The sequence below is a fragment of the Syngnathus typhle genome, linkage group LG22 (assembly GCF_033458585.1).
Source record: "Syngnathus typhle isolate RoL2023-S1 ecotype Sweden linkage group LG22, RoL_Styp_1.0, whole genome shotgun sequence".
Taxonomy (NCBI): domain Eukaryota; kingdom Metazoa; phylum Chordata; class Actinopteri; order Syngnathiformes; family Syngnathidae; genus Syngnathus; species Syngnathus typhle.
Window position 1 is genome coordinate 3,306,762 of NC_083759.1, and position 22,066 is coordinate 3,328,827.

The following is a 22,066-nucleotide window of genomic DNA, read 5'->3' on the forward strand; positions in this document are numbered from 1 at the left end:
TTTGCCCATCAATGTTTTTTTTTTCTTTTTCTTTTGTTCTCTGTTTGGCTCTTCTATGGTGGTAACAATTGCAGACAGGCAAATTAATAAAACAAACTGAGCAACATTTACACAACATTTATACAACATTTTTTTTTTCTTTAACACAAAAGCCACAAAATTAGCATAAGTGTAATCGCTGTGTGTGTCAAGAGGGACAAACTTTTTGCATAGTTTCTCAAAAGGCACTTAAAGTGTATCATAAAGTGACCAGTCATGTTTACGACAGGTTTTAAAAGGCAGAAGTTTCATTTCTATGTCAGTGGTGATCAAAAAAAAATATTCCATAGCAAGTTTCACATGCATCAAACAATTCGGACTGAGCAAATGAAAAGGTGAGAAAACATTGCATATAAGTGGCGCCATGGTATTTTAGTACCAATATGGATGCCTCCTATCAATCCAAATTCAGTATCTTTTTTATTTTTGCTACATTTAACAGCAGGATTTCCAGTAAACTAGAGTGAAGTTCACAGTCTGTGTCAGATCGAGAGAAAAAAAAAATCACCAGATTAAGGCAGCCGTCTTTTAGCCCAACTGGTCCTCATATTGCTTCCGGAAACAGTCTCCGGTCGGGAAGAAGTCCCAGCATCTTTCCTGGTACATCTTCCACACATACGACTCCTGGAGGGGAAAAGGAGATGGTTATAGCGCCACCTGTTGCTGGCGTTTATGCAGACTGACATTTCAGGTAAGGAAGATTTTTTTTTTCTTGGTTATTGTAATAAATGTTTTGGATACCCTTGTAGAGAGTGGAAATCGGCCAAATTGCCATAATGTTCATGAGACACTGCACAACCTTAATTGTTGTGACTAATAAAAACATTATGAAGCATCGCATTCATATTCCAAAATGGATTCCATTTCAGTAAAGCGATACGTTAGCGTCCATCAGTATCGCGTTAAGATTCCGCTGGACGAGTTGAGTGTTTCAAAATGAGAAATCTGATATTGTCATTCAAATTCGAAAAGCGGATTGGATGACATGCATGATATGAAACCCTCTCTGTTGTCACGATTGAATTTTTGTCTTGCCTGGCCTTATTGTGGGCTTTGAAAATTTCTGCTAAATGACACCGAAACATCTTTCAAGGAGGCCGACAAGTCCAAAAAGTCAAAGTAAACCCACACATTGTTTCCTCCTCCTGCAAAGCTACACTTATGCAACCCATCAAGTGGGCAGAAACAAGTGAAAGCTACAAACAGAAGGGTCAGGAACATTTTCATCTTTCTTTAGATATCCCAGGGCAGAGCTCTTGTGAGTTGAAATTCAAATATTCCGTCTAGTTATCATCACGTACCTGGCCTGTGTGTTCTGTCTCATCCTTGTTGATCAGGTACATCAGAAAGAACCTGCAGAAGGGAAGTAGAGTCAGACACATTTTTAGTTTTGTATTTTTTGAAGGTTAGGATTGCTTACAGGTAGTTTGCAAGGTTGTGCTCCTGTAAGGTGTGAGTTTCAAAACCGTGAGGCGTCCGATCAAAGTAGTCGTTCCCGATGCCGCAGATGAAGCATTTGGTCTAAAAGACAAATAGAATTAGCTTCATTTTCTATGTATTGTCTTCCGCTAACTAATTCATACTCTCATGGAAGGGTGTTAACTTACCTCCATGTCCTCCTTCACTTGCTCCTGCTGGTCTCTCAGCTCACCAAAGGCATCAATGATCAAACCTGCAAGGAGGGTGATTGAACGTGACACTTAACCAAAGACGGAATGATTTTTTTTTTAAAGATTAGGCCAGGAACGTCAAGATACCCTGAATGATGGCCAGCAAGATGACAATGACAAAGAAGAAGAAGGTGATGTCAAAAAGGATGCGGTAGAGTTCGTAAGGGTCTCCAGCCGGGTCCTCCAACTCATCACCGATACCCCCCCCAGCTCTTACACCCACGTACATGTGGAAGAGATAGCACTGTTGCAAGGAAGAAAATAAAAACAGGAAATGCAGTCTGTTAAATAAGATTGTAAGGAGAACAGATTTGACTTTATATGAGTTCAAAGCGTTCAGTGTGACGGTTGAAAAGTTAAGAGGCAACAAGTCCTCAAAATATGGATGGCATTCCATTCAAAAGCCAAAACATTCTTTTCTCTTCAAATGTGGCCTTGCTCAAGTCTGATTGATTTCTTCCACAAAAGCTTAGTTATCTGTTTTTTTTTAAATCGGTATTTTCAATTTGTAAAGGTACCGTCATCATGTCGTCGCACTTCATGTCCGGCTCGTCTTCGTCCTCGCTCTTATTGTAGAACCTTCTGAAGAAGTTGAAAGCTACCACTGTGTACAGATACACAACCACTGCCAGCAGACCCACTGTCAGCACCAACTGTCAGAAAAAAAGGATTCATAAAATGCGTTTTTTAATTGTTCTGTAGTCAAAATAAATTAATCTAAGATAATGGCATGACAACCTCACACTAAAAATATCAAAATAAGATTTGAAGGATAGCTCAGCTGACCCAGAATGTAAAAAAAATCTCTCCTGTGGCCCCCTCTGCTGGTGGCAATACATACTTGCTTGCCATTGTGAGTGACTGAAGACAGGATGGTCCGGAGAGTCTTGAAGCCCATGGCAATGTCCAGCAGATGGGCAGCAAAGAAGAAGTTGTTGAAGTGTCCAAAAATGGACATAATAGTGTACCAGATCAGATACAGGAAAGACTGTAAAAGAGAAATACACAATATGTGATGAAAACTAGTCAACAAAACTAACTCCCTTAGTAACTTACATTGTCAGTCAAAACCACTCCCAATTTCCAAATGTGATATTTTGTGTCGATTGAGCTGAGCCTGTCAAAAAAAATAAAAATAATTTTAATATTGTTTTAGAACTACGCCACCAGTGTATCTATCTAAGCCCACCAAAATCGATGCAAAAGATTTTATGAAGCAGCTGTGTTCTCACCAGGAGAGCAGGGAAGCTTCCTTCTCGACAGTCTCCACGGTGGGGTCAAAGTCCAGAGCACTCTTATCCAGGCCTAAGAGCTCGGCGATGCGCTCGGCTCCATATAAGTCCCCATATTTGTTAATCACCTACACACACAGGAAGGTGAAGCGCCTGAGCCAGTGATGTCACAGATAGGCCATGTATAGACTTTCTGCCATTATTAATAATATAGACACCAAAAAAGGGGAAAAATCCTTATAAAATGTCATTTTGGGCAAAATTAATATTAAGGATTTTTAACAAACACATGATGATCGTATGATTATGTGGACCTTGCGTTTGATGAACTTGTCCCAGTAGTTATTTGGAAAAGACCTAGAGTAGAAAATGGAAACCACAAGGAAAAAATATTGTTATGGAGTTGAAAGTCAGGAGTTAAAAAGATTTGCTTTGACTTACGGGGTGTTGATAACCAGTCGATCCCACTGGCCTTTAATATCCTCATCAGATGGTTGCTCGGTGATGTACAAGCCATCAAACTCCAGCTTCCTGGCTATCTCCTTCTCTCGCTTGAACACCACCAAAGGAACCTAAAGTTTAAACAATCGGTGTCACAAAAGCCCTGATTTTTTTTTTTATTGTAAAAACCAGTCGAGAAACAAAAACACAAATAAGGGACGGACGAGGATAGAGATGATGGTTTGTGATGATCCTCACCTTCAGACAGTAGTATCCCACCAAACACACGAGGGAGATGACTGTGTGGAATATAGCCAGGAAACGCAGGGTTGGCAACATGTAGCCCGTGCTCTCTTGGAGAACAAACTCATCCATGTCAAAGAGCGTGTCCTCGTCATCCTTCTCCCAATGATTCTCATCATCTCCTTCTTCTTCTGCCGTGACCTAAGTTAAAAAAAATGCAGTCGAATTTTCATACACTGGAGTCTTTTTTTATTTTGCCCCTTCCAATGTAGACAAGATCATCCATACTTTTTTTGTTGCTGTTTTGTTTACCTTGTAGAAGAGCAAAATGAAGTTGATGGCGAAACAGACAAACAGAGCCAGGAAACGCAGATTGTAGAAGTTGCGAGCCAGGTAATTCTGCATGAGATCCATTGAGATGAGTGGTGTCACGATTAATCGACAACAAATCGATTAGCAAATTAATCGTCGAGATTATCCAAATTTTCCGATTCCAGGATCTCAAAAGTCTGGTACAGATGAAATAATGTGTCATCTGGGGTCTTACCAGCATTTTGGTCAGATAGACATCCAGCGTGGAAAAGACTTTGGACATGAAGGCAGGAGATGCTTCTTTGGGTCGACTTGATTTCGCTTTGGGTTTCTCCTCAGCCGGTGGCTCCTTGGCTTCCTCTTTCTTAGCTTGATCTTCCTTCTCTTGGTTCTCTGTGCTGTGTGTGTGTCATTGTTGTTAGAAGCTGACAGTTCTGTACTTTTTCCGAAATACTCACTCTGCTTTCTCAGGTTCACTTTCAGAAGATTCCTCAGCCTTGGCAGCAGTTTTCTACATGACAGAGAAAATGATGACTCAGCAGAAATATTGATGAGATGATTTCAATGAAAAGTGATGAGTTCAGTTCGGAATAACAAACCTTGGAGTCTGCGGTGGAGGTCTCACTATTGAGTTCAGAGACATCCCCCAGTCCGTGCTCCACAAGTTTTCCGCCTTCCCTCTTGGGCACGTTCAGCATGTCCAGCATCGTGTCAACCTCAGCTATGTCTGCCGGTGGAACCATAGTTGCGTCAGAGGTTCCCGAAGACTCTACGGCCTCTAATTTTTCTCCTTCAACGGTATCTCCGTGGATGCCAAATTGAGTGGGGTCGGGCATATTTCCAAGGATATCTGTCACTTTGATGTTCTTGGCACCTTCGACCAAACCGCCGCCGAACATGGAAGACCAGATGACGTGGAAGAAACCAAATATGAGACTAGCGATTCCTTTGAAGAAGCCAGTGAAGAGCATCCAGAAGAAAGAGAAGCAGCACGTGATTATTTCCCTTATGCTCAGCTTCTTGAGTTTCCTGAGCTTCTTGCGGATATTTTTCACGGAAACAATTTGCCGTGCGTGATGCAACTTCTTCACGATTGATCGACACGCAGAAGTAAAAGCGGAGGCAGATTCAGAGGAGCCATCTTCTCCAGCCAATTCATCCAGGATGGTGAATCCCTCCTCCTCTTCCTCCTCCTCCTGTTGCTCCACAGCATCAGGTTCCGAGATCTGCGAGGCTAGTTGCATCTCAAAAATGGTGTCCTCACAAAAATTGACAAACATCTCCATCTTCTCACTCTCGCCTCCCTCGTTGACCACGTCAAAAATGAACTGGCGCTTGGACTCTTTGACTTGAGGCTTCTCCCATTGCTCTCGGCTGGATTCGCTTATCTCAAAGTACACCCGCTCGATACGTTTTGCGCTGCCGTTGATTTCGATACGCCCCAGGTAGGGCTCGAAGTAGCTCAGCACACTCTCGGCCAGATCCAAGAAGGCGGCGAGTCGGGTATCGTGCGGCATGTGCTCGGAAAGGTTCGTCAGCAACACGGCCACATTGAAGCCGATGTCTTTGGCTGGTTCGTGGAATCGCTCCACAAATTCCTTGTAGTTGAACATGTCGTTCTCGTCGGCCTCGGCGCAAGAAAGCAGGAAGTCGATCTCCGATTGGCTGTACTGCTTTTGGCTCTCCATGGATTTCTGAAACTCTTTCTTCGAGATAACTCCCTTGCACTCGGGGTCGTACTCCTTGAAATTATCCGACGTTGTTAAGTCCTTCAGCTTGAGGAACATATCAAAGAATTTCAGGATCATCTCGACGTTGTTCGAAGACTCCACCAGGGTGTCCACCATCTGCTTCCCGATTGTTCCATTCACAACGTTACCTGGAAAGATAACGCATGTTTTCAGAAAGTTCCACCATCATCAATTCAGTCCACCGTCTGTTTTACCTTCTAGCAGAGACAGCAGCATGACAATCATGTCTTTCTGCAAATCCATAAGTTCCTTCAGCAGTTCTATCTGACTGGCATCCTACAGGGACATACAAGATGTGGTGTCCTCAAAGAAAATAATTACAATCAAGTAATAAGATTGTTGACGAGTACCTGAGACAGTTTCATCTGCATGTTGGCAAAAACATGCAAGAAGCCCACCACTGCATCCCACAATCTGCTGTGAGCAAGACTCTGCTGGTTCCCAATACAAGGGCCCTGAAAGAATGCTCATCGTTAGATTAAAAGTTGATTTATAACTTATTAACTTTGTTACCTGGATATATTCAGTCAAGGAGTTGAATATCTGCTTAGCCACTGATAACGCTTTGGAGAAATTAACTTTGCCAGTTTCATCAATGATGTCTTTGCCGGAGTAGTACCAGTAGAAGTCACTGATTGATTCCTAAAATGGAAGACAATGTTATATACTGTAATTTTCGGACTATAAATCGCGTTTTTTTTTCGTAGTTTGGATGGGCGACTTATACTCAGGAGCGACTTATATACATATATATGTTTTCTTTTCACTTTTTTGGGCATTTTATGGCTGGTGCGACTTATACTCCGGTGCGACTTATAGTCCGAAAATTACGGTATATATATATATATATTTTTTTTAATGATATGAAGCTACTGGTACATCTGATTATTTTTCTATTTGCGCTATAAACTCACCTGAAGGCGGAGCAAGTAGTCAACAGTGCTGATAATAATGTTGACCGTGGTTGTGTTTCCAGTTTGAGTTCTCAGGAAGTTCTGGAACTCTAATGGAAAACCATATTTATTGTTTTTAAGTGAGTTAATAATAATAATTAAAAAAAAAAAAAAAAAACGTCATAAACTTACCCCCATTGTGCCCCTCACAAAGAAGTTGCAAAAACCGGAACAGATCTTTTGTAAACTCGTCATTCAGTAACACCTTGGAACCTTTTGAAAAACAGTGTTTTCAATTTACACATTTTTTTTCTTAACTTAATGTAACGATTTCCCGAGAAGCAATGCGTACAAAAGCAAGCAGCAGAGGTTATATGTTGAAAAATAATATTTCAAGCTTAGTGGCCTTTAGATTGTAGGTCGATGAAGGATTCATCGTTTCAGATAAGAGCTGAGAACACACAAAGGTACAAACATTCACTTCAAATTCAGAAATCCAGCCAAAAAAGCCATAAGTATTAAAAATCAAGATGAGTTCTGTAAAGCCGATATAGCCATCTTGGGGAACTTCCCAAAGTGGAAGTTCATGGGTTTAACCCATCCTTATAATTAAGGACGATTAAGTTATTTGTAGAATTAAATGTTAATAAAAAGGAATGAATGGGAATAGAAATAACACAAAGTATTAGCAACAACATCAATTATTTGGCATGCATTAAATCGTGGAGCGTTATGGAGACATTCATTATGAAGCATAAGCATATGAAGATGATCTTATTTAGTTATTTACCCCGCTCAGTGTGGACTGCCATCGATGTTTTTATTTTTGTAATGAGAGGAAAGAGACAAACAATATATGAAGACATATGATGACAGCGAATTACAATACAAAGAATTATGGAGAATACATTGGAGCCATGCAGTTAAAAACTAATTTCCGAAAAACCCGAAATGTGTTTTATCATGATACGAGAAAATTTCATCGTAACAAACGCGAGGAAGTAACAAGTGAATTATTAAACTCGACGATTGAATAATGAGAGACTCACATAGATGAGAAAAAAAGCTGTTTTTTATTTGTTGCTGTTAAAATCACCTTTGTGTTTTAAGACCTTTTTTTATAATTATTTTTTTTTCTTTAAAACACAATAGACTCATTCAGACTCTCTAATTTCTGTTAATTGAATTCCAAATAACATCCATCAAGACTTACCTGAACCTTCCTCTGTCACCATGCCGAGTCCCTCTGCCTTATTCTGTCTCTCAAATGCATTCAAGTCCAGGACACTAGCAGAAAGAAATCCACAAGTTCTACATTCGAGAGTACTTTTTTTTTCATCGTATGAATAATGAAACACAACTATACCTGCACGACTGCATCAGTCCTGAGAGGCTTTTAAAAAAGCTTGCGTCTCTTTTCTCTTTCAAGTAATCGAGCATTTTCTGTGTAGGGCAAAATGAGTAGTTACAGCATGCTACCGTAAATTTCGGTCTATAAGCCGCCACTTTTTCTGCGAATTTTGAACCCGGAATCACAAGTTTTAGCTGGTGCGGCTTATAGTCCGGTGCGGCTTATAGTCCGCCATCTTACTTGCTGAACTTGCACATTGCCTCCGTTTAAGATGGAAATGCCGAGTTTGAGGGTACAAGTCACCATCGAGCCCAGGTGTCCTGATAAAATGAGTCCGATAAGAAACCGCAGACAAAAAAAAAGTGCATTTTTAAACAAACCGCCAGTATTTTTCACCTTTGCTAGCGCTAATCATCTGCAACACCATCTCGGCTGCCCCGCGAGCGTGAAGCCGAGCCTGCTGGTAGAGAATCTTCTGTTTTTCCATCTCCTTTTCCTGATGGTCATTAGACACACAGACAGTTGATAAAATGACCTTTTTTTTAATCATCTCACAGTAATTATGGGCTAAGGCCTGCACCTCAAACGTCTTCTCTTTCTCTTCTTCATCCTCTTCTTCCTCATCCTCTGCACAGCTCTGCGAACATGTACATTCTGTTCATCTAGTTTTTTTTCTTCTGATTACTTCATAGGTGAATAGAATGAGGCCGACCTTTGCCATCATGTCAGCATAGGCAATATACAAAGGATCTTCTTCTAAGTGACTGAAACAAGAGATGTTAAGGTAAGAAAAAAAACATTGCATCATAGATTTTTGTTTATTCCACTACAGCACCTTCTTTCCGTTAGAGCGTTGTGGCTAAAATGGAGGATGAGTTGATGTAGAGGATCTGGCTGGACTTCAGCCACCTCTTCTTCATCCTCCTCCACAATTTTCATGGGAGTTTTCTGCATAGCCCCAAAAAAATGCAAACAGTGAGATCTAGCATAATTTGAACTGCAACAACCATTTTTATCCCATTAGCACCTTCATTAATTAGCATGTTCGATGTGACTCATGCAGATGCATTTGGTCATGGCCAGATGAATCGTGGGAAGGACGAAATGAGTAAAAAGGGGGGGTTTACAAACACGTGCATGTCATACCAAACAGCCATCGGATGATAAAATGGACTTGATGACTTCCCGAATCGCTAACTGTTTAAATGACGAGGTCACTAAAAATTGGGGAAAAAAGTCAAATCACTTGACCGCGTGATTGATTTGTAAATATTTGCATCAAAACTAAACGCATCCTACATCTCACGGGCCCGTCCCTAAAATGAAAGTAATCTTTCCGTAATCATGTCAACAAATGAAAACGACAGATTTTTGAAGGCTCGATGACGTTTTGCGTTGAGTGCGACGTATGATCTCGCGAGCATGCCACTGACGTCACGTCCACAGAGCCTACTTGATCACGCGACAGACTTACAGAAAACAGCCAAAAAGGACAACTGATGGGTTGGATCCAGATCTGACAGCCAACAACATGGAGCGACGGTGTCTAGCAAGCGGCCCCTCCTTACCACTGCTGTCAAAATGGTATAGCCTGGCTTTCTAGAGCTGTGAGCGCCAGAGCTGACCCTGCGTCTCCTGAGTCCATCATGCAGTCTTTGACCCCGAGCCGATCTCTGTTTGAAGGCTTTGCCACACCTAGAACGGGGGGGCGCCCTGGATGCTTTGGGCGAGGTTCGCTCCCAAGACTCGAGGGGCGCAGAGCTAAAGAGGCGATCGGCGGGCAGGACTGGCAGAGGGGTGCCAACGCAGGGCACGCGGGACACGGGCGAGGTCCGCCCAGTACTTACTGCCAAATCCTGAACTAGCTTTTCCTCAAAGGAGTACTCCTCTGCCTCTATCCATATTCTTTGATAGGCCGGGATGAAGAGGTTGATAGCACGATGCCTGGGAAAGGGGGAGGCAGTGGGAAGGAATGGAGGGGAGGGAGGTAAAGTGGCATTAAGGAGGGTTCTGGTGAGGTTAGGAAGGTGATAGAAAGGAAAGATGAAAGGTAGGAAGGGGAGCTTCCATAATAGTGCATCTCAGGCAGGGTGGTGTGGGATACACTGTTTTTTCTGACTGGTCATAAATTGAAATAGAATGTGTCAGATTGAAAAATACAATTCCGATACCTAAACACTGAAATCAACTCTGAGAAAAAGAAAATACGCATTCTAAATGACCAATCAGAATCAACAGCGCTGCAAGAACTGGCCGTTCGGCGCATATCTGTCGACAGCCCGGTGGATGAAAAGGGAGGAGGGGGGTTGAACGGATGAAACATTCGCCCCATACTTTCACTTTACCGTCAGCAGCGAGAACAAGCGGTCAAAGCTGTAGGCTTTGAATGCCCTTTCCAGCCAAACCTCCCGATAGCCATTCAGGAAGTAATTATTATTTTTGTATCTGAGGGGAGGGATGAGGTCGTATTATGCAAGAAAACAACACAGAGGAGATCATGTCATTAGGGAGGTGGTGAGGTTTATCATGGCCACACTGTTTGTTATTTAAAGTTAGCCTGAGAAGAAACAAATGGTCACGTCAATAATTATTGTCTTTTTTATTCTTATTATTAAGCAGGAAGACTCTTACCTAGGTAGATTATAAAGGGGGGCCATTCGAAAGCAGGCCACCACAGCCCGTTTACGTTGTTTGGACAGCAGCTTCTGCCACGCACACTTTTTATTTCTTAAAGGCTGCTCCACCTGTACAGCAAAAACAGCTAAATAAATTCTACTCATGTAAATATAAAATGATATAATGTAGTGCAATTATTATTTTGATCGTATTCAACAGCATACATATTGTGTTAGTGTTTTTACCTGTTCCAGATGGAAAACTGCGGCCGAGATGCTCTGAACCCGATCCACGGTGTGTTCCGGGTTAACTGGCTCGTCACTCTTCATGGTGATATCTTTGTAGAGGTTCAGCTGCCACTGGACTGCCGGGTCGTCAGACTGTAGGTAACGCGTGATCATGACGGTAGAACATTTGATACAGCGTTTATTTTACATGGATTACTGAAGAAGCTCATGAGTCTGATTACCGTATTTTCCGGAGTATAAGGCGCACCGGACTATAAGGCGCACCTTCAGTGAATGGCCCATTTTAAAACTTTGTCCTTATGTAAGGCGCACCATTAATGCATCATGTCAGATTTTTAATCCAAATCATTCTCCATTTTATCTTTTTTATTTCAACTTCAGACACAACAAATTACTTTATAATCACAAAGTAATGATCCATCATCTTTTTGATTCATGATTCGTAGTCTTCAGCGGGCCACTTATGATTGATTTCATGACACCATGCTTCCGGCCAGTTTAAATTTAGGAATTTTGGTCCATATATAAGGCCTTATCGTCCGGAAAATACGGTAAACTAAATTTGAAAGTGATGACATCCAATTGACCTTGTCCTGCAGATGAAGGTTCCGGCGCAAGTAGTCCTTCACTTCATCATCAGTATCTTTCTAAGACCAAAAGAGAACATATAACTCGTCTCCATGGAAAACTACAGTTCTTTTAGAATGAGATAAAAGTCCAACAATGAGAATAATTGATCAATAAAAATGGCCACTAAAACAAGAGCTCATAAGGAAATATTAAAGGGGTAGGCCCACCAAACTGTAACGGGTCTTAGCCAAGGAGATGAGCTCCTGGTCCCCTGGCGTGCACATGTTGAGGCCGATGGGCAGCATCTTCTTCAGCGCGGCCACAATCAAAGAGGTGTGGATGGAGTAGTACTCGCCACGACGACGCTTGTGCTTCCTCTCCTGGTCGCCACCGGACTATAAAATACAATTTGCAATAAATTCCCTGTTATGTGCAATAGTTAATGGTCCATTTTGTTTGTATCAGAATAATAGAACAGTGTCTTAGGCATCCATTGGAGCTAGAAATATAATTGTCACAATAATAATTGATGGTGCATATTTTACCTTGGACAGTTTGGCCTTGCCTTCTCCAGTGAGCAAGCCCAAATTATTGATCTCATTCTGCACGACAAAATTTTGCTCCTCACGTTTGAAATTCTAAGGTCAGCAAAAGAGAGAATGATTATTTTAGCAGAGTTTGTCAGGATATATACAAAATGCTAGTTTGGTGAATAACATGACTTACATGCGACTTGCACCAGAGGATGAAGATATCTGCCACCATTCGAAAGAGCTTAGTGGAGTCGGTATCGGGCTCCTTAAGCCATCTCGATCTGGTGCAGACCAGAAGATGATTATTGCGTTTAAGATCAGTTAAATCAGTGCAAGATTAATATATGATATGGATCGTACCTGTTGATGTCGACATAGCGAATAAGCATGGGGTAGAAGGCATAAAGGTCTCGGCAGAGCACGGCAAACTCGTCCAAGATGAGAAGCTCTGCCTCCTGATTGTCACTTTTGCTGTCAGCCTTCAATAATTCCTCCTCAGACACAACCTATCAATGATCATAAAATGATAACAGTGGTGAATCAGAGGAAATGATGAAATAAGTTGCTCCTACCTTCACCGTCTTCTTCTTCAGTTTCTCAAGTGTTGGTAAAAAGTGGGTTCTCAGCAGACCAGCTTCTGCTTTACTGATGATGGGCTGAGAGTAGACTACACATGGAAGAAAATCTGGTTTTAGTCTCTTTGTAGACATATTGCTTTGTCTAACTGCCTACCTGCGATCCTCTTCATCCAGGGGGCATCCTCAATGCCCAGGTTGTTGTTGAGGAGCTTGAGAATGTTCCCGAGAATGATGCTGAGGTGCTCTGATGTCACCATGGTGCAGCACTCGCCACTCGCAGGTGGGTTTTCAGGACCTTTTTCCCACCAGTAGGACAGGTAGTTGCACAGCATGGGCAGGATCACTTCAATCACCTGCAGGAGAAAATAGAATGAATAGATTTTTCTTTGGATAGTCAAATACCGTATTTTCCGGACTATAAGGCGCACCGGACTATAAGGCGCATCTTCAATGAATGGCTCATTTTAAAACGGTGTTCTTATATAAGGCGCACCAGACTATAAGGCGCACCATTAATGCATCATGTCAGACTTTTAATCCAAATCAAATCATTCTCCATTTTATCTTTTTGATTTCAACTTCAGACGCAACTAGAGATGCACCGATCCGACTTTTTCAGTTTCGATACCGATACCGATGCCGTGTCTTTGCGTATCGGTCGATACCCGATACCGATCCGATATTATGGTTGACTTAACAAGCTACATAACTCTACATGTGGAACAGAAAAGACCAAAGGCAATGGCATCAGGCAGACTACACAGTTCTTTGCTCTAAATTAGGGGTGTCCAAACTAACGGTCCAGTTTTTATTGGCCCGCAGCAAATTCTGAAAACATAATTGAATATGGCCCGCGCAAGAAGCTTGAGCTCAGCTTCTCAGTTTCCACACTAGATGGAGCCCGCCACACAAAGCGTTTAACGTCCCATTAACACCCCCCCCCCCCCCCGGAAGAGAAGCAAACACGCAGCGTTTTTACATCCGATTAGCCTCCCCCCCCCCCCCCCCATTCGGGAGAGAAGCGAACGCGCAGCCTTTGACGTCCCATTAGCAACCCGAAGAGAAGCGAACGCGCAGGGTTTGACGTCCGCTTAGCAACCCGGGGAAGAGAAGCGAACGTTCGCTCCATGTTTGCGTTTGTTTAGAAAACTCTCGTGGCATGCGGCACACGTGCTGCTGACGTATGACGTAGCCCGCGTCCTAATAGATTAAGGAAAGTATCGGCTCACAGATCGGCTGCATTTTCCGATACCCGATCCATCTATTTTGTTGATATCGGGACCGATATCCGATCCAGATATCGGATCGGTGCATCTCTAGACGCAACAAATGACTTTATAATCACAAAATAATGATCCATAGTCTTTTTGATTCATGATTCATAGTCTTCAGCGGGCCACTTATGATTGATTTCATGACACAATGCTTTGGGCCAGTTTAAATTTAGGAATTTAGTCCATGTATAAGGTGCACTGGACTCTAAGGTCGGCTTTTGAGAACATTTTAGGTTTTTAGGTGCGCCTTATAGTCCAGAAAATACGGTATTTAAACAGCCAATTTTTGACCTGTGGCATCTCATTGTAGCGGGCACCAGTCTCCGAGACATCGTTGACATCCTTAAGTAGCTTGTCAAGACGAGGCATCTCCGGACACATTTCCTCCACCGTATCAGGCATACTTAAGACTAGAGAGGTAAAACTATCGTTTAAAACAAAAACATGTTGCAGTCATTTTGACAAGGTTTATAAGTGGGCACTGACTGGCCCTCTCGCGTGGTGTCTTGGTGTTGAAGACGGACAGTGGATTGTGGGTGTTGAGATGAGGTTCTAGGAAAGCTACAGGCATGGCGCCCACTAGAGTGGCCAGGCTCTCACCAAGTGCTGGCAGATACCTGCAAGCCAACATGGATAGTGTGTACAGTCCATCTAAAATTAAAAACAATGACAGTCATTTGACAAATTTGAGTTAACTACCTTGAACATACTGACGTTTCAATAGACACCAAGGGAAAAAAGCACTACTTTTGTCTAATTGACGCTCCTCAATTCAATAAGATAGCAAAAAATATTTTTTAGGTAAAAACTAAAAGTCAATAATGTGTTGTGAGATTGGCGTACTTTGACAATATAGATTAAGTTGTACCTTTCCACAAAAATGTTCTTTCCTGTACCCAGATAGTAGTAACAAGTAAGGATTCGGTAGCAGGACAGCTGAACGTCATCCACTGAAACACAAATCCAACGTATAGTTTCCATCTACTCATTTTTATCAACAAATAAAATGCAATGTTGGAGCTGGAAATAGAAACTCACACAGCAGGTCCACTCCAAAATCATGTGTTTTGATGTGATCAAATACGGCAGTGAGGATAGGCACAAGCGCAACAGTCACGTAGTGAATGCTCTGACTGACGCTCTTCATCTGGGCACGCGACTGCATGAACTTCCCCAGTTTGAGCATCTCTAGAAGCTTCTCCAGGTCTTCAGCTGCATTATCAAAGAAGGTCCGAAACCCTGCTTTGACCAGCTCTGTACCTGACTTCATCACTGTTCTGTGAGACCAATTGCGCAGAATTAAACGCGGTGCTAACACATATGTATTGTTTCGGGGAAAAAAAATGAAATATACTTGCCTGGTGTCAAGTGAGTGAGTTAGAATATGAAGGCAGCTCACCATCATTGAAGAGTCACTTCCTGTGATAGAAAATGTCTTTAGCAATGTAGTAGCATCCTTTTGATAATTCAATTACCGTATTTTTCGCACTATAAGGTGAATTATAAGGCGCACCTTCAATGAATGGCCCATTTTAAAACTTTATCCATATATAAGATATATACATTTGGCCCGCGGGCCGGACTTTGGACATACTTGCTGTAGTGGCTCAAAATTGGTCCATATATAAGGCGCACCTGATTCTAAGGCGGCTTTTGAGAATACGGTAGCATGACTATAAGATGCAAGACAGAGACAGTGAAAGTGGCATAGCCTTACCAAAGAGGGAAATCCTGTGTCTGACAAGAGCTGCCAGTTTACAGAAAAGGCTGGAAAAGACAGATGCGATAGCGGAGGAAAATATAGAAGGGAATCTTGTCATGCAATGAAAGTCAAGAACAAATCAAACATCTACAACATGGTACCTTGTGACCATCTCTTTTTCTTTGTTGGAAGCATAGCCGCAGCTGCTAAGGTTCTTGCTAGGCGTGGACAAAAAGTAGAGGCAGTGGTTCTTAAAAGTCTGATCCGTCAGTGGGAGCAACACCTGAACACAACGTGAGGCGTTTAGTGACAACATCAGAGGCAGGAACGGGGAATATCTTTCCAGACCTTAGCAAAGAACTTGATTTCTTGGTCATGAGGTGATTTGTCAGTCTTCCCGCTGGTGGCCATTGCCTCTGAAAGGACAGCAGGCAATGTGTTCCTTCCTGGATTTAAAATGTTATGAACTCACCAAGGTGTGCGATAAACTCCTGCGCAGAGTCGACACATTTGAGCAGCCTCTTGAGAAACTTGTAGGCAAAACGCTTCTCCATGGATGAAGAGTCCTGCTCCATGTCTTTCAGACCTCTGTGATAAGGGCCATTAGAATTGGTGACTGCACTAATTCCAGAAACTCGATTGTCTTGGAAAATCAGTCAGACCTTGTTATGGAATAGCCGCTTATCTGCAGGAACTTGAAGAGCTCCTGGGCCTTCTCTCGATCTCTGTACTTCTCTTTAGCAGTCAGGGTATCATAGGGTACCAGCAGCGGGTGGCTCCCTCCTCCTGGTGGGACACATCAATTCATAATCAAGATTTTCTAAAACTAGAGTACCGTGTTTTCCGCACTATAAGGCGCACCTGAAAACCTCCAATTTCCTCAAAAGCCGACAGTGCGCCTTATAATCAGGTGCGTCTTATATATGGACCAACATTTAGTCACTACAGCAGGCGTGGCCAAATATATGGACTTATATATAGACAAAGTTTTAAAATAGGCCATTCATTGAAGGTGACCCTTATAATCCGGTGCGCCTTATAGTGCAGAAAATACGGTAACCACAATATATCATAACATACCTTTGCTCATGAGTTCACTTTTCTTCTTCTTGGCCCAGATGTTGTGATAATTTTCTGCAATCACCTCAACCATGCCCTGGAGGTAACAAAATGTGGCAAACGACTTTTGTTAAAAATAAATAGTCGAAAGCTGTCTAATATAGTGGAGGCGATCTCGATATCAGAGACAAAAACTAACCTGCAGCTCTCTGGACAACGTGAAATTGTGCAGGTCTATTGGAGCAGGAGTGTATCCATTGACCTAAAAAGTGAATTGAGCAAATATTTGAGAGCGGCTGTATCATTATATCATTTGCATGATAAGGATTACCTGCGTCTCTGAGATTTTTCGCTGTTTCTCAGTTTCCCGTTGTTGGAATGAGGCTTCTCCCTCCTTGGTCTTCTCAATGTTCCAATCCATAGCCAGCATGCTCTTCAACGACTCCCTCGCCGGCCATCGGTAAGTTTCTTTTTCCTACCAAAATGTTTGTGTTTATTTCCGACTGCCACTTGGTAAAAACTATTTTTACCATTTACCTTTTCGCTTAGAGATTTGTAAGGCTTTAGCAGTGGATGCTTTTTGGCATGTTCATCCATACTATCTCCATGTTTCCACCCTGCTGACACCTAGAGGAGCATGACAATGTTCAACACAAAACATACCGTATTTTCCGGACTATAAGGTGCATCTAAAAAGCTAAAATTTTCTCAAAAGTCGACAGTGCGCCTTATAGTCCGGTGCGCCTTATATAAGGACAACGTTTTCAAATGGGCCATTCGTTGAAGGTGCGGCTTATAGTCCGGAAAATACGGTCATTTGCTCAAGTGTGAACATGACGTCTCAACATCTGCCTGGACCAACCTTCTCTGAAGACCACTTGTCATGGGAATGCTCTGCATATTTGTTGGCAATGTATTCAAGTTTTTCAGGTAAGGAGATACTGCAAAGAGAGTTTCAGGAATTAACGGGACATTTTATCACTAATTTACAGCGCTCTGAAAATGCGTAACTCGTGAACATTCCGAAAACAAATCGTTCATTTTATTATCTGCAGTTTGGTTCAGTGTTGATCTCGAGGTCAGCACTTACTTGGCAGTATTGATGGGTTTGGGGTCAAAGTTTCCCTGTGCATCGACGGACGCTTGGTTCTCCAATGTTGTTCCTAAACTGGCATCCACAAAGTCAGGTGGCAGGGCTCCAGCAATGGCACAAAGGCAGGAGTTGGCCATTTTGAAGAGTTCACCATCATATTTCTATGAAGAGAGGTCATCCAGGTGTTATACATGTCTACTCAGCGACTGCATGGATGAAGTCAGTGAGGAAGAGCAATAAGGGTTGGGCTTGTCACGGATTGATAAAAGATTCATGTGTTTTAGCACCATGGCTCACTTCTGCCTCATTGAGCTTTCACTTCACTTGCTCTGATTTCTAAGAAGTTCTAAAATTTGAGCCCAGCGGGTTCCAGCAAACAGAGGACAGGTGTTAGACAATGAGTGACAATCCGAAAAAAATGACACCTTTTGAGAGAGTGAGTCAAAAATTCCCCAGAAGAGTTTCTTGGTGAGAAGGAGTTCCTCCTCGGAGGCTGTGCCAAAGGTGTTCATCCCAGATGGCAGACAATAATACTTCCAGTTCTGTTCGTAGTGGTTGGTCAGCAGCTGGAGATTAAAACACAGAAAAAACCTCCAGAGATCTTAAGTGGCTGTTTACGTTACTTTAAGGGTACGAGCCAGACGAGATTGTCCCGCTTGCAGTTTTCTGGCAGCTGAGCAGCATCGGCACGATTTATTCTCAGTGCCAATATGGAATTGATTCTGTATTCAGAATCTTACCCTCAGAGGGATGCTGCAGTATTCCGTGAGCAGGGGAACATCAAACACCAAGCGTCTGAGCAGCTGCTGCATCATGGAGGGACGCAGATGCCTGTCAAAATGCGCATGAATGAATTAGGACTGTAACTATTTTTTTTAGAATCGATTATTCTATTGATTTTTTTTTCCCTTCGATTAATCGGATATAATCTTATTGGTGTTAAAGTTCGTTCGAAAATATTTTCCCTGATAACTGTTTTTATTACTTTTGAGAGTTTGGGATTTGGACAATCTTGTTAAAAAAAAAGACAATTTCTTGACTATTAAAATGCGAGTTGATTAATTTGATAATCGATTAATCATTTAAATTGGACATTTCTAGAATGTCTAGTCAAACATACTGTGGCAAATATAGATTAAAGGTATCTTCTGCACACTTACTTGCAGATAGTTAGCAGGCACTCCTCAATAACATCTCTCTGTGCTTTGGTGAGCGAACGTCCTTTGGAGAGGCGATAGATGGTTTGAATGGTGGCGTTGATCAGTTGGGCGTAGTGCTCCGTGTTGGCGAACAAGGCAGCGCAGCGGGTCAGCAGAGGCAGCAGAGCTGAGCCGATGTACCTGTTCATGGCTAACGCCGTCTCAGTGGTACTAAGCACTTGCTGTTTGAAAATATAAAATAATGTACGCCAATAAATGTATGTACCGTATTTTCCGGACTATAAGGCGCACCGGACTATAAGGCGCACCATTAATGCATCATGTCCGATTTTTAATCCAAATCATTCTCCATTTTATCTTTTTTATTTCAACTTCAGACGCAACAAATTATAATCACAAAATAATGATCCATAGTGTTTTTGATTCATGAGTCAGTCTTCAGCGGGCCACTTATGATTGATTCCATGACACAATGCTTCGGGCCAGTTTAAATTTAGGAATTTGGTCCATATATAAGGCGCACCGGACTATAAGGCTTTTGAGAAAGTTTTAGGTTTTTAGGTGCGCCTTATAGCCCGGAAAATACAGTATATAATATTTTTGTTGGACGATGATTTTGGATCCTTGACGGAAAAAATATTCGGCCCGTATTTACCGTGTCTAAAGAGGCAGCAGTTTGGAGGTCGGGCAGGAAGCCGACCTCCAACAGCTGGAGGAGAAAGCTTTGGTCCTCGATGCCGTATACCCTGTCCAAGAAGAGCACCATGGGGGCCTTGTGATCCGGACAGAAACAGGCTGACATATCTGGTTCGGTCACTTGGCCATCTGTGGTTTAGGCACGTGTTAGTTAATTGTTGCGGGTGTTGGGAGCGGGCAACTTAATAAAGCAACACACCTTTATTCACGACAGGCTTTGTGAGGGGTATGCTGATGACGCCAACCAAATCTATGGTGGGAACCAGCGAGCGTAGAATGGCTCGAATACGCAGCGCTTCACCTTTACCTTCATTAATGAGCTGTTCGAGACATTCAGGTGAGAAACTCTTCATTTGTGTTCAATCTAATAGGATGATATTTTTGAAAGCCTTACATGCATCTCTGGAGCACAGCGACCTAGCAGGTCAATGAGGGCAGAGTAGAAGGACATGATAGCGTTGCCCATATGGATTATTTCCTCCTCTTCTTCACCAGATCTTAACGACATAATGTTGGAAACTATAAATGTTCCATGACGATGAATAATCTGCTCTACAAGTCATCTAGCTATGTTAAGATCACAGTTTTGGATGAAGAAAATGGATTCTCACCCAGTGGTGATGGCAGCTGAGGGTTTGGGCAGGTCTAGAGCAGGATCCTTCGATATCTTGATGGCTTCTTCCATAGCCGCTAAAAGACCCTGACCCCCTTCTCCTCTCAGGGCAGGACCGAAACACTCAGGACGTCGGATCAGCAGCTTCACCACCACGTTGGCGTTTTCCTCGACACTCTCACCTGACAAGGCGGCAATATTTGATTCGGAATGAAGATGAATTTTAATAACTGTCATTCACTTACCATTGCAGAAGACTGCAAACCTCAGGAAGGACAGGTATCGCTCCCCTTCGATGGGGTTCCAACCAAGGTCTGGGTAACCCTTGGCAACCAGCATGGCACAACTCTGAAGACCACATCCTGCAAGGTACATCACCACCTACACACACACGTGCGTGGAATCACACTTTTAATTTGAGTCCAGAACATTTTAGTCATACACTCTGTCAGTGACAGTTAGTTTGATGGATTTGCTGAGCAAGCGCCTTAATTCATATATATTTTAATATACTGAATATTTACATTTTGAACTCGAAGGCTAACAGCTTCCAATCCGAGCAAAGCTAACCTTTTCTAGATCTGGTTCCTCCAGGGCCAAAGCAAGCCCGTTGTTGTCCATCACTGATGATGCGGCAACATCCAGCGGCGTGGAACCCCGCATCGCTTCAGAAGCTACAAACGCACAAGTTTACATACACAAAATCATCTTGTAACTCTGCCAGGATGGATTAAAAACATCACCACTACCTACCCAGACCAACACTGCTGTTCTCCAGCAGGTAGCTGAGATGGTCAAACATGGCTTTCTGGTTCTGGCGGCTAATACGGCAGAAATAGCACAAAAAGCGACAACAGCTTGCAACCATTTTGGGGAAGGCAATTTCCTGTGGATGGAAAAAAAAAATGTTACTAGCGTGAACCTGATTTGTTAGCATGCTTGAGTGAAAATCAACCTGAGACTTGTCTCCTCCTAGCACATTGACCATGACCTGCATGACCGTTTCATGCATGCCCAAAACTCTCATGAGGTTTGGATGCTGGTAGAAAACTTTATTGTTCATAATGTCCCTAAAACAGATGGTTTGTAGAGGTCAGTTCATTCTGTCCACACTAAATAAATTCAGGAAAGACTTAATGGTCCTACCCCAGTCCATCAATCATCAGCTTTTCCTCCTCCATGCCCATGCGAACAGACAGCAGAGACCTGATCTGACCCAGCGAGGCCAGTAGATTAATAGCATCCTGCACGGACGCGGCACTGATGGTGTAGGACTTCTTCATGGCCCGAAGTAGCTCCCCGATGCCGTCATACTGCCTCCTTAGCAAGCTGAACATTACTCGGACCAGCTCGGGATCCTGCATGTGAGTCTCCTGGGCCCAGGTGCTTATAGTCTGGGAGATAAGCTCCTTTAGATTGGCTGAGGAATGGAAGAGGAGGAGAATAAACTTGGGTTGTGCGAGGAGAGCATCATGAATTCAATTTGATCAGAACCACGTTTAGAAAAGGTGAGCGAGGTCACCGAGTCGTTCCCGAATCACATCTTTCCACTTTTGAAACTTTCAATCATTCACAAGCCACGCGGGAGTCTGCCATTAAAATTTATTCGAGTGTCTTACACGGAATGTCCATTAGTCTTCTTGTATGCAGAACAGAACATTGACATTTCTCTCAGCCAAAGAATAAAAACGGCAGCATTCTATTTTGGGAATTTGCAAAACCATTGCCCGTCTAAATATAGTCACCATGTTTAAACGAAAGAATGGCTCACTGGGGGATGCTTGCTCTTTCTCTTCAGGTTCCTCTTCAGTCTTCTGAGGCGGACCCTTGATCTTGTACAGCAAGGCCAGGAGACGACCTTTAATGGATGTGTCCTGCTCAACTTCGTCCTCCTCCACGGGGATTCCTGCAAGGAGAGATGCATTTCAGTGAGATGGTCTCCATTCCAACCAGTAAAGGAGTGTTTTATTTGTTTTTTAAACGGCATGCACA

General features: G+C 42.7%; 1 protein-coding gene across 1 annotated transcript in view; it reads right to left on the bottom strand.

Annotated features, from left to right (window-relative positions):
• Positions 1 to 43: 43 nt before the first annotated feature.
• Positions 44 to 22,066, bottom strand: part of ryr3 (ryanodine receptor 3) — a 42,758-nt gene continuing 20,735 nt past the window's right edge. Inside the window, exons 39-106 of the mRNA XM_061269629.1 lie at positions 21,846 to 21,980; positions 21,221 to 21,494; positions 21,030 to 21,144; positions 20,828 to 20,960; positions 20,645 to 20,748; positions 20,320 to 20,455; positions 20,073 to 20,256; positions 19,856 to 19,958; positions 19,661 to 19,781; positions 19,421 to 19,590; positions 18,766 to 18,986; positions 18,346 to 18,436; positions 18,031 to 18,171; positions 17,603 to 17,766; positions 17,375 to 17,453; positions 17,050 to 17,139; positions 16,844 to 16,987; positions 16,712 to 16,774; positions 16,534 to 16,609; positions 16,116 to 16,239; positions 15,926 to 16,041; positions 15,802 to 15,869; positions 15,615 to 15,736; positions 15,469 to 15,518; positions 15,110 to 15,170; positions 14,790 to 15,028; positions 14,620 to 14,701; positions 14,238 to 14,368; positions 14,043 to 14,161; positions 12,632 to 12,830; positions 12,472 to 12,566; positions 12,260 to 12,405; positions 12,093 to 12,180; positions 11,912 to 12,004; positions 11,594 to 11,761; positions 11,384 to 11,443; positions 10,794 to 10,928; positions 10,564 to 10,676; positions 9,780 to 9,876; positions 8,768 to 8,880; positions 8,645 to 8,696; positions 8,513 to 8,569; positions 8,329 to 8,428; positions 8,173 to 8,252; positions 7,948 to 8,024; positions 7,795 to 7,868; positions 7,372 to 7,386; positions 6,774 to 6,854; positions 6,603 to 6,691; positions 6,202 to 6,330; positions 6,039 to 6,143; positions 5,883 to 5,964; positions 4,537 to 5,816; positions 4,396 to 4,448; positions 4,173 to 4,335; positions 3,938 to 4,024; positions 3,641 to 3,826; positions 3,383 to 3,513; positions 3,256 to 3,298; positions 2,942 to 3,069; positions 2,766 to 2,826; positions 2,551 to 2,697; positions 2,228 to 2,362; positions 1,797 to 1,953; positions 1,647 to 1,711; positions 1,460 to 1,560; positions 1,341 to 1,392; positions 44 to 663 (exon numbers count right to left, since the gene is read on the bottom strand). Of these exons, the coding sequence (XP_061125613.1) occupies positions 568 to 663; positions 1,341 to 1,392; positions 1,460 to 1,560; positions 1,647 to 1,711; positions 1,797 to 1,953; positions 2,228 to 2,362; positions 2,551 to 2,697; positions 2,766 to 2,826; positions 2,942 to 3,069; positions 3,256 to 3,298; positions 3,383 to 3,513; positions 3,641 to 3,826; positions 3,938 to 4,024; positions 4,173 to 4,335; positions 4,396 to 4,448; positions 4,537 to 5,816; positions 5,883 to 5,964; positions 6,039 to 6,143; positions 6,202 to 6,330; positions 6,603 to 6,691; positions 6,774 to 6,854; positions 7,372 to 7,386; positions 7,795 to 7,868; positions 7,948 to 8,024; positions 8,173 to 8,252; positions 8,329 to 8,428; positions 8,513 to 8,569; positions 8,645 to 8,696; positions 8,768 to 8,880; positions 9,780 to 9,876; positions 10,564 to 10,676; positions 10,794 to 10,928; positions 11,384 to 11,443; positions 11,594 to 11,761; positions 11,912 to 12,004; positions 12,093 to 12,180; positions 12,260 to 12,405; positions 12,472 to 12,566; positions 12,632 to 12,830; positions 14,043 to 14,161; positions 14,238 to 14,368; positions 14,620 to 14,701; positions 14,790 to 15,028; positions 15,110 to 15,170; positions 15,469 to 15,518; positions 15,615 to 15,736; positions 15,802 to 15,869; positions 15,926 to 16,041; positions 16,116 to 16,239; positions 16,534 to 16,609; positions 16,712 to 16,774; positions 16,844 to 16,987; positions 17,050 to 17,139; positions 17,375 to 17,453; positions 17,603 to 17,766; positions 18,031 to 18,171; positions 18,346 to 18,436; positions 18,766 to 18,986; positions 19,421 to 19,590; positions 19,661 to 19,781; positions 19,856 to 19,958; positions 20,073 to 20,256; positions 20,320 to 20,455; positions 20,645 to 20,748; positions 20,828 to 20,960; positions 21,030 to 21,144; positions 21,221 to 21,494; positions 21,846 to 21,980 (8,789 nt within the window). The 3' untranslated portion in view covers positions 44 to 567. The remainder of the gene's footprint in view (positions 664 to 1,340; positions 1,393 to 1,459; positions 1,561 to 1,646; positions 1,712 to 1,796; positions 1,954 to 2,227; positions 2,363 to 2,550; positions 2,698 to 2,765; positions 2,827 to 2,941; positions 3,070 to 3,255; positions 3,299 to 3,382; positions 3,514 to 3,640; positions 3,827 to 3,937; positions 4,025 to 4,172; positions 4,336 to 4,395; positions 4,449 to 4,536; positions 5,817 to 5,882; positions 5,965 to 6,038; positions 6,144 to 6,201; positions 6,331 to 6,602; positions 6,692 to 6,773; positions 6,855 to 7,371; positions 7,387 to 7,794; positions 7,869 to 7,947; positions 8,025 to 8,172; positions 8,253 to 8,328; positions 8,429 to 8,512; positions 8,570 to 8,644; positions 8,697 to 8,767; positions 8,881 to 9,779; positions 9,877 to 10,563; positions 10,677 to 10,793; positions 10,929 to 11,383; positions 11,444 to 11,593; positions 11,762 to 11,911; positions 12,005 to 12,092; positions 12,181 to 12,259; positions 12,406 to 12,471; positions 12,567 to 12,631; positions 12,831 to 14,042; positions 14,162 to 14,237; positions 14,369 to 14,619; positions 14,702 to 14,789; positions 15,029 to 15,109; positions 15,171 to 15,468; positions 15,519 to 15,614; positions 15,737 to 15,801; positions 15,870 to 15,925; positions 16,042 to 16,115; positions 16,240 to 16,533; positions 16,610 to 16,711; positions 16,775 to 16,843; positions 16,988 to 17,049; positions 17,140 to 17,374; positions 17,454 to 17,602; positions 17,767 to 18,030; positions 18,172 to 18,345; positions 18,437 to 18,765; positions 18,987 to 19,420; positions 19,591 to 19,660; positions 19,782 to 19,855; positions 19,959 to 20,072; positions 20,257 to 20,319; positions 20,456 to 20,644; positions 20,749 to 20,827; positions 20,961 to 21,029; positions 21,145 to 21,220; positions 21,495 to 21,845; positions 21,981 to 22,066) is intronic.